The 14,425-nt window shown below is 35.0% G+C and overlaps 1 protein-coding gene across 1 annotated transcript in view; it reads right to left on the minus strand.

The window, feature by feature from the left end:
- Positions 1 to 738: 738 nt before the first annotated feature.
- TNKS2 (tankyrase, TRF1-interacting ankyrin-related ADP-ribose polymerase 2) overlaps positions 739 to 14,425 on the minus strand; it is a gene marked incomplete at its 5' end in the record, with an annotated part of 33,045 nt that continues 19,358 nt past the window's right edge. Inside the window, 12 exons of the mRNA XM_010565033.1 lie at positions 739 to 2,072; positions 2,368 to 2,524; positions 3,938 to 4,124; positions 5,696 to 5,801; positions 6,867 to 6,941; positions 7,573 to 7,670; positions 10,164 to 10,284; positions 10,853 to 10,935; positions 11,591 to 11,843; positions 12,571 to 12,759; positions 13,437 to 13,546; positions 13,983 to 14,202. Coding sequence (XP_010563335.1) covers positions 2,010 to 2,072; positions 2,368 to 2,524; positions 3,938 to 4,124; positions 5,696 to 5,801; positions 6,867 to 6,941; positions 7,573 to 7,670; positions 10,164 to 10,284; positions 10,853 to 10,935; positions 11,591 to 11,843; positions 12,571 to 12,759; positions 13,437 to 13,546; positions 13,983 to 14,202 — 1,662 coding nt within the window. The remainder of the gene's footprint in view (positions 2,073 to 2,367; positions 2,525 to 3,937; positions 4,125 to 5,695; positions 5,802 to 6,866; positions 6,942 to 7,572; positions 7,671 to 10,163; positions 10,285 to 10,852; positions 10,936 to 11,590; positions 11,844 to 12,570; positions 12,760 to 13,436; positions 13,547 to 13,982; positions 14,203 to 14,425) is intronic.

Consider the following 14,425-nt stretch of genomic DNA (forward strand, 5'->3'; position numbering starts at 1 on the left):
CTTCAGAGTGCAAGGTATGTCATGCAAAAAAACAGCTCAAAAAATCCCCAAACAGACAAAAACAACATTGTGGTACCACTTAAAATGCTATCATACCACAATATTTTACAAGACATTAAGTGATCATTCATAGAGAATGAAGCATTTTAGCAATAACAAAAAAGTTTTAAACATACTTAACAGATTTTGCATGAACACCAATTCCAGCATTACTATACCTAAGAAACAGGCAACATGCTGGGAGAAAGTACCTAAAAATCAAAGCCTTTTTTATTCATAGCCAATATTACTTTCTGCAAGAGTTATGCAATCTTATTATTCAGATTTCCCACATAACTGGGTAAAGTTCAATACATTTTTACATAGAGCATAATCACATAACCACCACATCAGCAAGACGATTTCATTATCTTGACCACTTACTACATTTAAAACCATGGTATGATAACATGCCCTGCAAACAAATTGTCTTCTGGGATAGCGTCCTGTATGTAGAAATATAAAACAACTAAAATATATTCCTAACCACTTTAACCCCAAATGAACTATAATCTGTATTTACATATTTTTGAAATATGTAGGTAAAAACTGCAGATGGAAGAGAAGCAGAATACACAAGAGAGCTACAATAGGGCTGACTGAGCTGACTGCTGCATTCAATAACCCTGAATGAGACTTGAACAGGGGTTTGTACCTTTTGTACTCTTCCTCTGCCCAAGTGGTCTTATCAGGGCCATGGAAGAGCTGCTCATCCTGCTTACACACTCCTCACCCAGCCGGCCAGCCACAGGGAGCAGAACCTTGCATCCCAGCCAGTTCCACTCAGCCAAAAGCACTGCAGATAAAACACACTTCTACACACCTGCTTCAACTACAACTTGAATGTTAACATGGAAGAAACACAGGAGATGACAGTATGGTTTTTAACATTTCCACGTCACAACACTCATATCCCGAGGGCATCAAAAGGTAGATTAATTTACCAAAATAAGCATACAAAAAAGGCCAAGTTGTTTGCCCTCATATTAGGAATAAACTATTTAACTTCCCGGCTTAAATGTAAGCAAGAGGAACTCAAGAAAGACCTCCTTGAGGTTAATTTTCCTACTACATTCAAAGAAAATAATTTACTAAAACTGTAACTTGCAAGGTCTACTAGCCTTGAAGTGAGGATACAGGTTAACTATACCTATAGTTAAATAAAAAACTTCAGAAGACATTTTACAGAAATAAAATATGCAACTCTAGGAAGTAGGTGGAAAAACACTTTAGTATTCAGCTGGAACATTCTATTTTCATAGCCCATCATTCTCAGGAATGTATATTTCATAAATAAAAATACAGAACAAAAATTTGCATATTCAATCTAAAGTTGGATATTTCTAAACCGCTTCAGATAAAATTTGCTTTCTCCCTCACAAATAAGTGATAAACCCTGAAAAAAAAATTGGCTTTTCAAATCTATCGTGCATGAGAAAACACAGATGAACAAACCAACATCTGGAAAAAACATTTTGTACAAGGTTGCAGTTCTAAAACACTTATATTACAAAGCAATGTAAATAAATACCAGGCTAGTACAAAAGCTCTTATTTACAGTTTTACAAATGAAAACGTTTTCAGTGTAAATGCAGTGTTTTAAAGAACACAATATTAGTAAAATGAGTTCCTGTATAGAGCATTACAATTTCTCTTAAATTTCAATGCAGTATTGTATAAAACCATTGTTTCAAGTTAATTTTTGTTTATAATTTAGCACAGCCAAACCCCAGTTTATGCCTGGAATGGTATCTGTTAAAGTGCTGAAAAAGAGGACATTTCTGAAATTTTAGAAAAACATACTGTACATTATTAAAGCTTTATCAAGTCAAAAATGGTATATTTTGTTCACATTTGCTACCACACCACCTGTGGATGAAATTTTTTCAACAACTCATTGTAATTAAGCAGATGGCAGCCATTGGTATCTTCGCATCCAAAGTCTAATGATTTCCCACAAGTAATTTGTTTTAAGCTTCAGTGGTGGCTTCAGGTTTCATAATCTGGTAAGTAATCAAGTATTCTGGATAAGCCTGGAAGAGTGACACACACATTCTTTATTATTACTTCATTTTCTGGATAAATTCAGAATGTTTGCTAGAGAGGGGAAAAAAGTATTTATGCCAAGGAAAAAAAAGGCAAAATGTCAAAGGTAAAATGCCTCGGGCATTCAGGAAACACCAATCCTTTCACCTGCAACTACAGCTGGAGTTTGTTTTAAGACAAAAGCAAGTCCTAGCACCTTGAAAGTAAGAAAAACACCGAGCACATCACACACCTTTAAAAAAAAAAAAAAAGTCTGAAAAACTAAACCAAAATGCTATTTACCTGCTCCCCTCTGTAGATGACATATTCTGCCAATGCTAATCCATTTACACTGGGTCGCCCAGTAACTGAGTGATGTCCTGGGGGAGAATGAGCCATTTTCATAGCACTGAACTGCAGGAAAGACTTACCCAGTGTTACACGACAAAATAGCAACTGCCTGTATTAAAAGGGGAAAAAGGACCATGAATACAAAATGCTTGTGAAGCTCCAGAAAGACTTATCTTTGTAATTTGAAACTTTTACTTGAGGAGAATAGTGGAACATTAAAGCCACTTTAGTCACTCTTTGTAGTTTACAAAATTCTGAAGTTCTGTTTTGAAGGACTAAAGTTACACTTCCTTTGGAAAAGCTCTTTTGCCTGAGGAAAGTGTTGGTAATAACATTGAAAAATGTTTATCTTAATTACTGGAAACAGCATGCTTAACAACATACTCAAAGACTGTCTCAAAGATTGTCACTACCTTTTTGGACTTTTTTTTTTAAAATTTTTTTCTTTTTTTTTTTTTTTAAAGTTTTCTGAGGGTACCCACCTTCCCATCACTCTTACTAACAACATAATTCACTTGTGTTCTAACACTAGATTTATATCTAACAGCCAAATCAACATCAAGGCCAAATGCAAACTCTAGGTCAACATGAAACACCTCATACTAGCATTTGTCAGTATGTTACGTTGTTTTCTTTATAAAAAGACAGAACAAGGGTACTTATTTCTTTACATATGTACTACTGCAATGGCAATGGAATCTCAGCATTTTTGTAGACCAATGTTATGTACTATGTTGCATAGCCAAAACCTTTGCTTTTCTAACTCTTCACACAAGACAAATTAAAAAAACTTCTTATTCAAAACTTCAGAAAGCATGAAAAGACTCTGACATCCCCTATAACTCTAGATTATTCTCTTCAACTGAGTGCCAGAGGAAACTGGAAGATGACCTTATCCCTGTGATACCAATGCAAAACAGTATGCACACAAACATGCAAAATACTCTCCTGGTTGAAATGATGGCCACTAACACAATTAACTCCATGACTTAAGAGTAACTTGATTCTGAACTGATGGTGTCAATCAGACATAACAGGTGTTCTGCAGAAAAGTGGATTTAAGAACTCAGTGGTAGAGAGTCCACAAATAGACATCTGTATTTTAGTGCATGAAGCAGCAGTGACATGGGGGCTGACTGTTATAAAGTACATCCTCCTCAAAGAAATACAGCATCTGAATTATCACTGAATTTCTTCTTTCTCTGTAACAGGCCATGGGCTAAACCCTCATATTGCTGCATCTTTCACACAAGCACCTAGCAGATCCTCTTCACTCGCTGGCTACATAAATCTGATTTTTACAAGTTAAGGGCAAAGGTTTGGTTAAATGCACTGAAGATGGTTAAAGGTTCTTTAAGACTTAAATATCAAAGTTTTCTGAAAGTCTTTACTAAGTCCAGCCTATAGAGAGTGCTGAGAAGGTTTGGTTACCAAGTAAATCTTTCTTCAGAGAGACTCTGCTGACTTGATGATCTATGACACAATACACAAAGGAAAAATCAGATTCTTCTGAAGGACTCACCTGTGGCAAACATAACAAGATCTATCTTTGTGAATTGGACATCCAGTGCCACCTCCAATTCCATACACATACTGATTGCTTTTGGAAGAATTTTCAGCAAAATAAATCCCAGCTCCAAACATGCCGCCTATATAGGCATGTCTCTCATCAAAGCCTTTGTGAATGATTGCATTCACAAATGGGGAGCCTAAGAGAAAGGAAGTAAAATATTGAAAGTGCAGTATACAGATTTTTGTAGGTGTCACAATTCAATTATCCATTCCCAACTTTTTTTTGTACAGTTTTTCTACACATACAAGGAAATCAATCTCCAGAAATTCTGACCTCAGATTTATACAGCCAATTTGCTACAAATGACAGCAGCTGCTAAGCGTACATTTTCAAAAAGGATTTACAAAACACAATATCGGAGACAACTCTTGCTGCAAGAGAAGGCTCTATGAATCTGCACTCCCTTTGGCAGAGCTCCATTCTAACCAACATTCACTGAATGAATTGCTACACATATCCTGTCTTCTTCCTAACACCAAGTAGACTGCATTTAAAAAGCAATAAATGTAAACAAATCTTTGTTTACTTGTAATGGTCATGAAATTTAGCCTTAAAGAATAATCTATTCAAATTCTGCACCTCAAGACACCTGATACCCATTAATTTTCACAAAAAGTGCAGGGTTTTTTTTAGTAAGGATTTTCATGACGGTATATATAAATATGAAAGCACCTTTAGAGAAAAGCTGTTCTAAGAGAACATGGCATTTCAGAGTTATGTTGGGAATTATAGTGAAAATAATCCAAAGCCTTATTCTCCAGCCTAAAGATGATAAAACCTTATATGAAGCAGAACATTCCAGATGAGAATGAGAAAAACCTATGAAAATTACTCATCATTTTCTGCAAGTGGCATACATGGTTAAAGACATATGTTAATGCTTAAAAAAATTATATAAACTAAAGACTTAAAAACAAAACCAGAAAAACCCCACCCCCAAACCACAACACTCATAAGGCATTAACTGCTGTGTTCCAGGGATAATTTTCTTATTATCTAACTAATTTAAAAGACTTTCCTTTAAAGACAGGTCATTCCATTAAGAGGCCATTTCCTCTTACAGGGAAAGTCAAAAGACAGGATTTAGACATCTGCAAGTTTGGGCAAGCAGTTAATTATTGTGTTATTGCTGCTTCCAACAGTAATGTATTATGTTGGGAACTATGTAGCTTTCATTGTAAGGATGTACTGTGAACTTACATAGTTTGTCCTGACAAGCAAATTAAGCATTTGTGCACAGGAGAGCTTTCAATTGGCTTTAATTTGCTAAATATAAGCTATCTTTTCTGGAATGATGAACAAGAACTTATCAAATTATAAAAACAAGAAAACAAAAAATCCCACCCCAAACAACCCATAGCAGAATAAAGTTTGACCCTTAATCATTTTGGTCATACAGTTGATGAAACAGAATTAGTAATTTAACCAAGGAGGCGGCACACCCTTTAATCTCCATTCATAATTGCTAAAATGTTTTAGAACTTTGAAGTCTCCTTTAGGGAGAGACAAGGAAATGCAAATTTCAGAAGAAAGATGCAGTGCATTATATGTCCCCATTGTGACATATACAAACACTTGTTCATATAAAACTCATGCAAAACCTAGAACCTATTTCCATTGAGAAAATTTACTTTGAGTCAGTGGAAACCCTCCAACAAAGAGTGTTGATGGTGAAACGAGTTCATAAAGTGCATTTCAATATCTCACCATGAAACAGCATCCTTTCATTAGCATGGTTATGATTCTCTTCAGAGACCTCTTTCCTCCTGTGAGTGTATCTTTCCCATAGTTTTTTGTTGCACACTTTCTGAATCTGAAACAGTCAAAATGTACGTTCCACTCTGAACCTGAAAACTTGTTTGCTATACTTGACAGATGTTTAACCTACAGCAGCTATACCACCGTACACTTACACTGCCAACTTAAACAAGAATACTTTCCTTGGAACTCAATGAAACACAAATTCTCTCACTTACCCTGAAGAAGTTGATTGTTGTAGCATAACTTAAGTAAATCATAATTATATACTTAAATAAGAATCAATTAATTTTAAACATCTGTTAAGCAATACTTCTTAATTTAAATTTAGCAGGCTTAGTCACAATTCCCCTTGAGTATCACTCCAAAGGTAGCTTGATGCCAAACCACCGGTAGAAAGATCATCCAGTAAATAAGAAGAATCTTCCACAAAGACTTCTACAACGCTTTTAAAAGAAAGTAAATTATGTACTCTCTGCAGAGGTATGCTGGACATTGGCAAAGCCTTATGCATGTAGTTACAGCATATAAATTCTACTGGGGAAACTGTAACATCAGTTTAGAATAGAACTTAGTAGTACTTACTTGCAAATCAAAATCTCTATCATTTTAATGAAAATGACCATTTCTTGAGGGGAAAAAAAAATGCAAACCAAAATTCCACTAAATTACTTAAAGCAAGGTTGTCTACTGCCTGGTGTTTTAAGCTTCTTTGGCATTAAATCAAGCCAAAATAGGTAGCCTTACTTCCATGCTTCAATCAAGAGTTTTGCTTTCACTTCTTCCATTTTTTCCCCTGCTACTCCTTCAAAGGAAACCTTTTGTTTCCTACAAAACCTTCTATCTTTTTCTTCAAACATTCTGCAGTTTTCTGTGAGGTCCTTCTATGTCAATTTTTTATGAAATTTCTTAACGACTGTTAACCCATAAGCAGTTTTTCTATATAATCTTATTCTTTGAATTCCCCTAGAAGATAGTCTTTTTCTTGTGCATGACTCAAAACGCCACATCTTACCACATTATGGAACTCAACAAACAAATGTAGAACATTTTATGGACATTTTATTTTCAGCCAAAACTCTAAAGGTGTAACCATCTACCATAAAAATGCAATAGCTACCTTTAAGATGTTGTATCTATTGAAGACTCCACCAGCATGTCCTCCATCTCTATGCTCTCGGACAGTACTCTGCATCTGAAGATTGTCAATTTTAAAGATCACTTTGTGTCAGAACACATTCAAAACACATACCCTTCACACAATCAAATAATCAACAGAACTAATTCTGTCTTAAAAAGATAATCATACAACAAATTTTTAGGTAATGACTATATGCTAAGTAATGCCAGAATTTGTGGATGGACATGAACAAGTTTAATGATTTCTTTGAAAAAAACCCAAACGTATCTTGAATAGTCCATGGTCTAGTTTTCAAGTTGAAAAAGATTGTCACTAATCTATTTAGAATATTGTTTCTTCAGAATTTTGTCACATGTGATTACGACACTTTGGAAGGTAGTGACTTAAAACTGTGTATAACAGACCATCGGTAACATAGAATTTATAAGTTATATCAAAGAGCTTTTCTATATAGCAGAGGTTTTAAAAATGCTACAAGCAGTAATAACGCAAGTAAGAAAAAAATTATGGACATCATGAGCACAGATTATTAGTGGTGCAAAGCTGGAAATCTGGGGTATCCTTATGCAAGTTTTTCTTAGGTTTAGAGATGTTTATTGCACTGTTAAATTGCCTAGCAATACTTCTTTATCTACTTCTTTACTAGAAATAACAAAAATACTGAGAGACTACAAAGAAAGCATACCTCTTCTTCTACTGATTGAAATTCCTTATCTTCAGTGGAAAGATCTATGAGAATAGTTCCACTACCAGAAGTATTTAGAGTCAGGTACGGGTTAAGTCCTGTGAATATAACAAAAGACAACAACAGTTTCAGAAACTGGTTTAAGACTGCTGATATGGAACGATTAACCAGTAAGAGATTTTTCTTTTTAAAGGGACCATTTTCTCAGAACTCAGTTTACAAGATGAAGATGTTAGCTGCTAAAGGCAGCAGAGATTACCAATGACTTCAACTGCGTTCCATCAGCCACATACATTTTCGTGGATGTCAAAGTGTGATCCCTCAAATAATTTTGTTAGCTTCAAACAAACTTTTTCAGCATCTCTGTCTATAACCTCTACCCATACGTTACCATGCATACACTAGAAATGCCATGACAAGCACAGCAGCTGGGTCTGGATGCAGATCAACAGCAATCATATTCATTGATCTGTGGATACTGATCAATCATTCTCTCAACAAGAATAAACATTTCAAACACACTAACCCATTTGTCAGTGCTTAGCTCAGTATGTTAATGTACACGACAGGGAAACTATATGTAAGCAGTTGCTTACTTAAGAGTTCATTTCAATCCTAGGCAGTGAAAACAGTGAGCAACCTGTCCCTATACAGAGTCCATGACTACTGATGGCAATGGCATCACGAACAAGAGAATTGACTTGAAGTGCTAATTCAGTAGGAATATTTTTCCCATGGATTGTGCAGAAAGAGCTGACAAAAGAACTAAAGAGAGTCTGTGAACCTAAAAGGCCTGAGCCTGATATTGAATGCTTAATGGATATTGAATCCTTATAGGAAACTTCTCCATCATTCCAAATTAAAAAAAAAAATTGAAATTTTACACAGAATCCATTGTCAATTTACATACAGACTTTCAATCACAACTGGTAATTAATGCGAATGTAATTACTGGACACAAGAATACAAAGACAGTGTGTATCAGGTGTCTTTTTGCCCATGGCCTTCCCAGACAACTAGCAGGTGACCAGAGTTAGATGCTGGGTCTGTCATAACCTCTCTAGAAAGGAATAATGTGGGGAAAAGGGAAATTACAGATTCATCTACAGTCAGGAGCCTCACGTTAGCAGTGTGCAACTGGAATAGAGTGTTCAGGAGCAAGAAACTCTGGCAAGAAAGCACCAAAATAAAGCTCTTCCATGAAAGCCCCACTAACCTCAAAATAATGGCTATAATGTCAGGAAGAGATGTTAAAATACCAATGCAAACATACTTGAGTGCAAGAGCACAACGGCAAGATACAGAAAATTGACAAACAATACTCTTTGCTCCAAAAACACAGCCTAGAAAAAAATGAAAAGCTGTTCAAATATTCAGTTTAAGTACTTATGGCTGTGTTAATGTTACAAATGAAGATGTCAGGCCTCTGATGGCAAGACAGCAAAAGTCTAGAAAGAAAGGGGGGTGGGAGTGGTGAAGGATTTAGATGTTTGACATTCTGTCTATATACAGACATATTAAAATATGTACAAATATACGTATGTTCAAAAATACATCAGTCCTACTTGGAAGGCAAAACCAGTATATCATTACTGGTTGTGTAAACTTAGAACTCAAACAGGATGTGAGGCTGAAATGACACCTTAAAAATAACTTCTATCCAAAACACTCAATGAATCTGTCAAAAAACATCTGACACTTAAGAGAAAATGATGAAGATTCGCTTAAATACTTCATTACTAGGAAAAGGATTATCTTAAGGGTTGGTTAATACTGTTTTAAGGAGCAAAAATAATTTAAAGCTTAGGATAGAGACTCTCATTACTATGGGGTGCAGATTTTAGAATAAGAACTCACAGATGGTATCTCAAAAGGGAAAAAAATCCTACCAATTCCAAATAATTTATTCAATTTCTATGAAACACAGCAAAACAATAGTAAGTGATGTTTCAGTGCTTTTTTCTCTCTTATGCAGCCATAGTTAAATGAAGCATACTATTCCCAGGATTGTGCTGGTATCAACAGTGCTGCATAAATAAAGAGGCTTTAGCATAAACTTCAGTACAAGCTGAAGCTGTTAAACAAAGAAATTATGTTAATTTTGGTTCACTGGAAGCACACCAACTCTATTTTTAAAGAAAAGTACATATAAGAATTTCAGCTGGCTTTCTGAGACAGCAAACACAGTATTTTTTGCAGAACCCAATGGAACAGTACAGAACAGGCCCTAACCCATCAACAGACAACGTGCTCTGCTCTCCAGAGTGCTCCAATGAAGATAAATACTCCCTACCTCAAAAAGCTTACAATCATTTTGCACTAGATCTACACTTTACCTAAGGAAACACAAAAGAGTGATCACGAAGGAAAAAAAATAAATTACAGAACTGAAAGGCAAGATTCACAGTAATTCACAGAACAAATTAATGTTTCAAGTCAGAAGACATTCTTATCATCTGAAGTGTCATTTTCTAGGACAAGTTTTATTATCAATTCTTTTTAATGAGATACAATTTGGAATAATCTAAAGCATCTACAAAAATGGATTCTATAAAGGCAGTGTTACATACTAATTTGAAACAAGTATATACCTTGCTGTCCAGAAATTAGTCTTTCAACTCCTTTAATGATTTTATGCCTATGGCCATAAGCATTAATTCCAATTTCCTTCAATTCTTTGTGTCCCATTTCAACCAATACATCCAGTGTTATCTATAATGAAAGCAACATCATCTTTTTGTACAACAGCATAAACAGACTGCAACAGCTGCCAATGACAGTGAAAATACACCTCGCAATTTTTGAGATAAAAAGCAAGTGTGAAAAGAACATGAACATTAGAGACTTTAGTATACTATTCTCGTACTTTACTTTTACTCAACTGTTTTCTCCAAACTTTTGTCTTTAAATAAATATGCTACAAACTACAATTATGTAACTCATATTGCTTGCAAGGTTCATGTTTCTGATTGAGAAATACAATTTTCTAGATGTATTCAAGCCAATAGATACAAAACCAGAAATTACTAATCAACACTAATTATTTACACCACTGAAAGGAAACATGCCTACATTCTCAAACTGATATAGACATTATTGCCCCCTTTTTTTTATATACACAAACATATTTTAATATATATCATGTATCAATTAAAAAAAATCCTTTCCTTTATTCCACTCCTTTTAACATTCACATCTGTATCATTACATTATTCTAAACAGTCAGTATTTATTCCCTTGCTTTCTAGCTGAGTATCTGGAAATAAATATAGCTACTTACCTGTTCTCTCTCAAATATGTCAATTAGATGTTCAAGGCCAAGGTTCCGCACAAACTGATTTATGCTAAAATCTACACCTGAAACTGGGTAAAAAGAAAAACTCACAATGAGCATTCATACACGTATTGTAAAATAAAGTATACACATCTTACACTGTCTGTGGCAATAACGAGAGAGACAGAAATTCCTGGTCTTCTGAAGATGGGGAATAAATATCTGTATCACTAACCAGTGGTAACTATTACTTAATCTATACTAGTACTCTAACATTTCTACCCCTCCCAAGAGCAGTCTTTGTGCTTCCACGAGATAAGCAACTAACTAGCTACCAGAAATGCATGTTCAAACAGAAAATATTTTGAGAACTCAAATGTTATAGAAGTAACCTTTTCCAGATATCTGATCTAAGAATAGCCTCTTACAAACTAGATAAAGTTTGTAGTAAAATACTGCTTGGTATGTAGCCAAATTTCATTCGACTTCTCTTTTAAAACACAATTCACCATTTTGGTTCTGTACAACAAAAATGTACAACATTTTAAAGATTCTGTAAGGGGAAAGTACTAAAATCTCGTACAACGAGACTTTTAGACTTCTGTTCCTCATTAACAACATCATAAAGAATAGGGATACTACATATGTCATAGTAACTGTGCATGTGTGGGAAACTTCACACTTGGGTATTCTTTTTACCATATGGTAGAAAATGTTATTCATTCCTAACTGAGAAAGCCTCACCTTCTTTTTTCTCCAGAACAGTAGTTCCCTCTGCACTGTTTGTACCAACAACAGAAGGAAGTTCAGAAAAACTACCAGACAAATTGTCAAGACTACTTGCAGCAGACAGACTGGATGGACTGGATGGAACAGAAGACAGGGAATCAGCTGTAGAACCTGTAGTCTGAGACACACTTATAACCTGAGGTTTGTAGCAAGTCGGTAAGGCAGAAGGAGGCATTGCTGCTGTCAATAATGCACTGACATCATCTGCCTAAAAGCAGAAAACAACTTATTAAAACAGCAGAACACTTTTACTTTTCTTAGAACGCATTATCATTATTTGAGACCCCTGAAGTATACTGCAAAACAAATAAATGCATATTGGAAAAATATGCATTTTACAATGCAGTTTACAAATGGCCTTTTGTGCCAACAGCATACATGAAACTGAAAAATGTTTATAAATAAAAACTGTACTAAGATAAAAAGTAGACTTCAATATTTCCAAAAAACTTTAGGGACAATTAAACAGAATTCATTTTCTAGGAAAAATGAACAAAAACTTCTACTGACAACCGGAATTTATGCAACAAAACAGTTACTCTGAGTGTAACTTTGAATTGTATTATAAAACTTAGCAAAGAAACACCCAAAAACTTAACAGCCAGGTAGTTTCCTAAATTTATGTTGCTACAAAGTTTGCTTACATTTTATTGCCACAATTTTTGTATTAGTCAAGCTATAAGTACCTAATTAAAATGAATTCCTTTTGTTCCCCCCCTCCCCTTCTTGAAATAAGAAGTCTTGATCAAGAAAATATTTAAATGTTTATAAAGGCTCTACTGACTTTCCTTACCAGGCACGTATAAACACCAGAGAAACCACAGTACCTTAAATTTTGCAGAAGTTGCCATATTACTATTTCTTTTTTTAAGTATAGTTTTTAGATGAGCTGCCACAAATGGCACAGATTTCCTAAGAAAAGCCCCATCACTTACAGTGACCAGGTCCAATGGAGTTTGTCCTTCTTGATTTTTCAGAGTAGGATCAGCTCCGTGTGCCAGTAACAAGGCACAAAGCTGTGTCCTTCCTTTCTGGGCTGCTTCATGCAGAGGTGTGAAAGCCCATTTATCCGTAGCATTCACACATGCATTATACTTTATAAGTAAAGCTGCTACATCAACATGCTGGAAAATAAAACATCTGTTAAATTCCAAGGTACCACAGTGTATTAAACTAACTCAGAACTATTACTGATATTTCTCTGTAATCTTCATTATGAATTTTCTTAGAATACATTTAATTTTTAATTATGGTTAAAAAAAAGTATTAAAACAAGGTGTTTTCTTCCTCACCTGTAACATATCAGTAAAAAGTTAAGATTTCTTCTCTTGTGAAAAAAGGACAGACTACAACAGAATCCCAAATCCAGGGGAATCTGAAGGAAAAAAGCCCAAATTTGAACTTCCAGTTTGGAAAGTACTCCAACTGATTTGATTAAAGACCTGATCCAGGAAGTCCACAAAAACAATTAGTGTCTCAACACCAGCCAAATAAAAGAAAATGAGATCTTGCTGATAAAGTTTGACTGGCACAGGTAAGGAAATGCATTTTATGGAACACCTTTCAGGCTGCTGGCTTTCTAAGCATTCATGTTCAGAACTCCAACCATGATTTTACAAATTCAAAAGAGTCTTCACCTATACAATGAGCTGACTATAACCAAATTATTTTTTTGTCTTTTACAAGTACAACTCAATGGCAAAAGCTTTCTAGGACTATGGATTCACAATGCTGTCAATGAAATGTATCACTTTTATTTACTTTTTAAAAAATAAAGCCTCAAAAAGTTTAAGATATTTACCCCATAAGATGCTGCATTATGCAGAGGAATCAAACCTCCTTTATCCTGTGCATTCACATCTGCTCCGTGCTGTAACAGGTACTCTGCAACCTCCAAATTGTTGTAACCAGCTGGAGGTTGCAAAAAGGACAGAATAAATAGAACATATTAAAAAAACCCCATCCTCAACAGGCTTTAGAGAAGTAGTAATTCACTTCAATTACTTGAAAGTTAGGATGTCAATCCCAGTGAAGACAGCATATGACCTATTAGTGAGGACAGCTTCACACTATTTAAGAGTATTTGGTTTTAAACCCTCTGTCAATAAACAATAAAAGACCCTCTTGGCTACAGAGAATAGGAAATTAAATTCACTAGAGTTAAACAGTTTAGAAGAGGAACATAAGATTAATACGCATAAAATACTTTTTTTTTTTTTTTTTTTTTTTTTTAAGAGAAAACATGGAATCCTGTAGCTTGAGGCTACACTTTAAAGTTGCTTAGACATAGAACATTCAGCCACGGTAACTAGTAACTCTGATCAAACCAGTTAATTAAAACACTGACCTGCTAAATGTAGTGGTGTTGAATGCCGTCCTTGCGTGTCCCGACAGTTGACATTGTCAGGTGAACACAGCTTTTTTACTCGGGCCAAACAACCCTTCTTTGCAGCATCTAGTAGAGCTGCATCTCCTCTAAGTAGGTCTTGAATATCAGTATCACCATCTTTAACAAGGTCTAGAGGAGTATTTCCATCTCTGTTTTTCTTTGTAGGGTCAGCTCCATGCTGTGCACAAAAACAGATGGTAAGTAGGTAAACAGAATAAACACGTTGCATCTTAGGCATCTTACACCTCATTGAGCAAATATTCTGACACGCACTCGAATCCTTCAGAGAGATTTCCATTTACTGTGTGAGAAAGGACAACGTAGTTGCTAATACTATCCCTTCTACTGAAAATATACATTTAACTGCAATCATTTAGAAACCACAAAACACAAATCAATTT

The sequence above is a fragment of the Haliaeetus leucocephalus genome, unplaced genomic scaffold (assembly GCF_000737465.1).
Source record: "Haliaeetus leucocephalus isolate CR32 unplaced genomic scaffold, Haliaeetus_leucocephalus-4.0 Scaffold184, whole genome shotgun sequence".
Lineage (NCBI taxonomy): Eukaryota > Metazoa > Chordata > Aves > Accipitriformes > Accipitridae > Haliaeetus > Haliaeetus leucocephalus.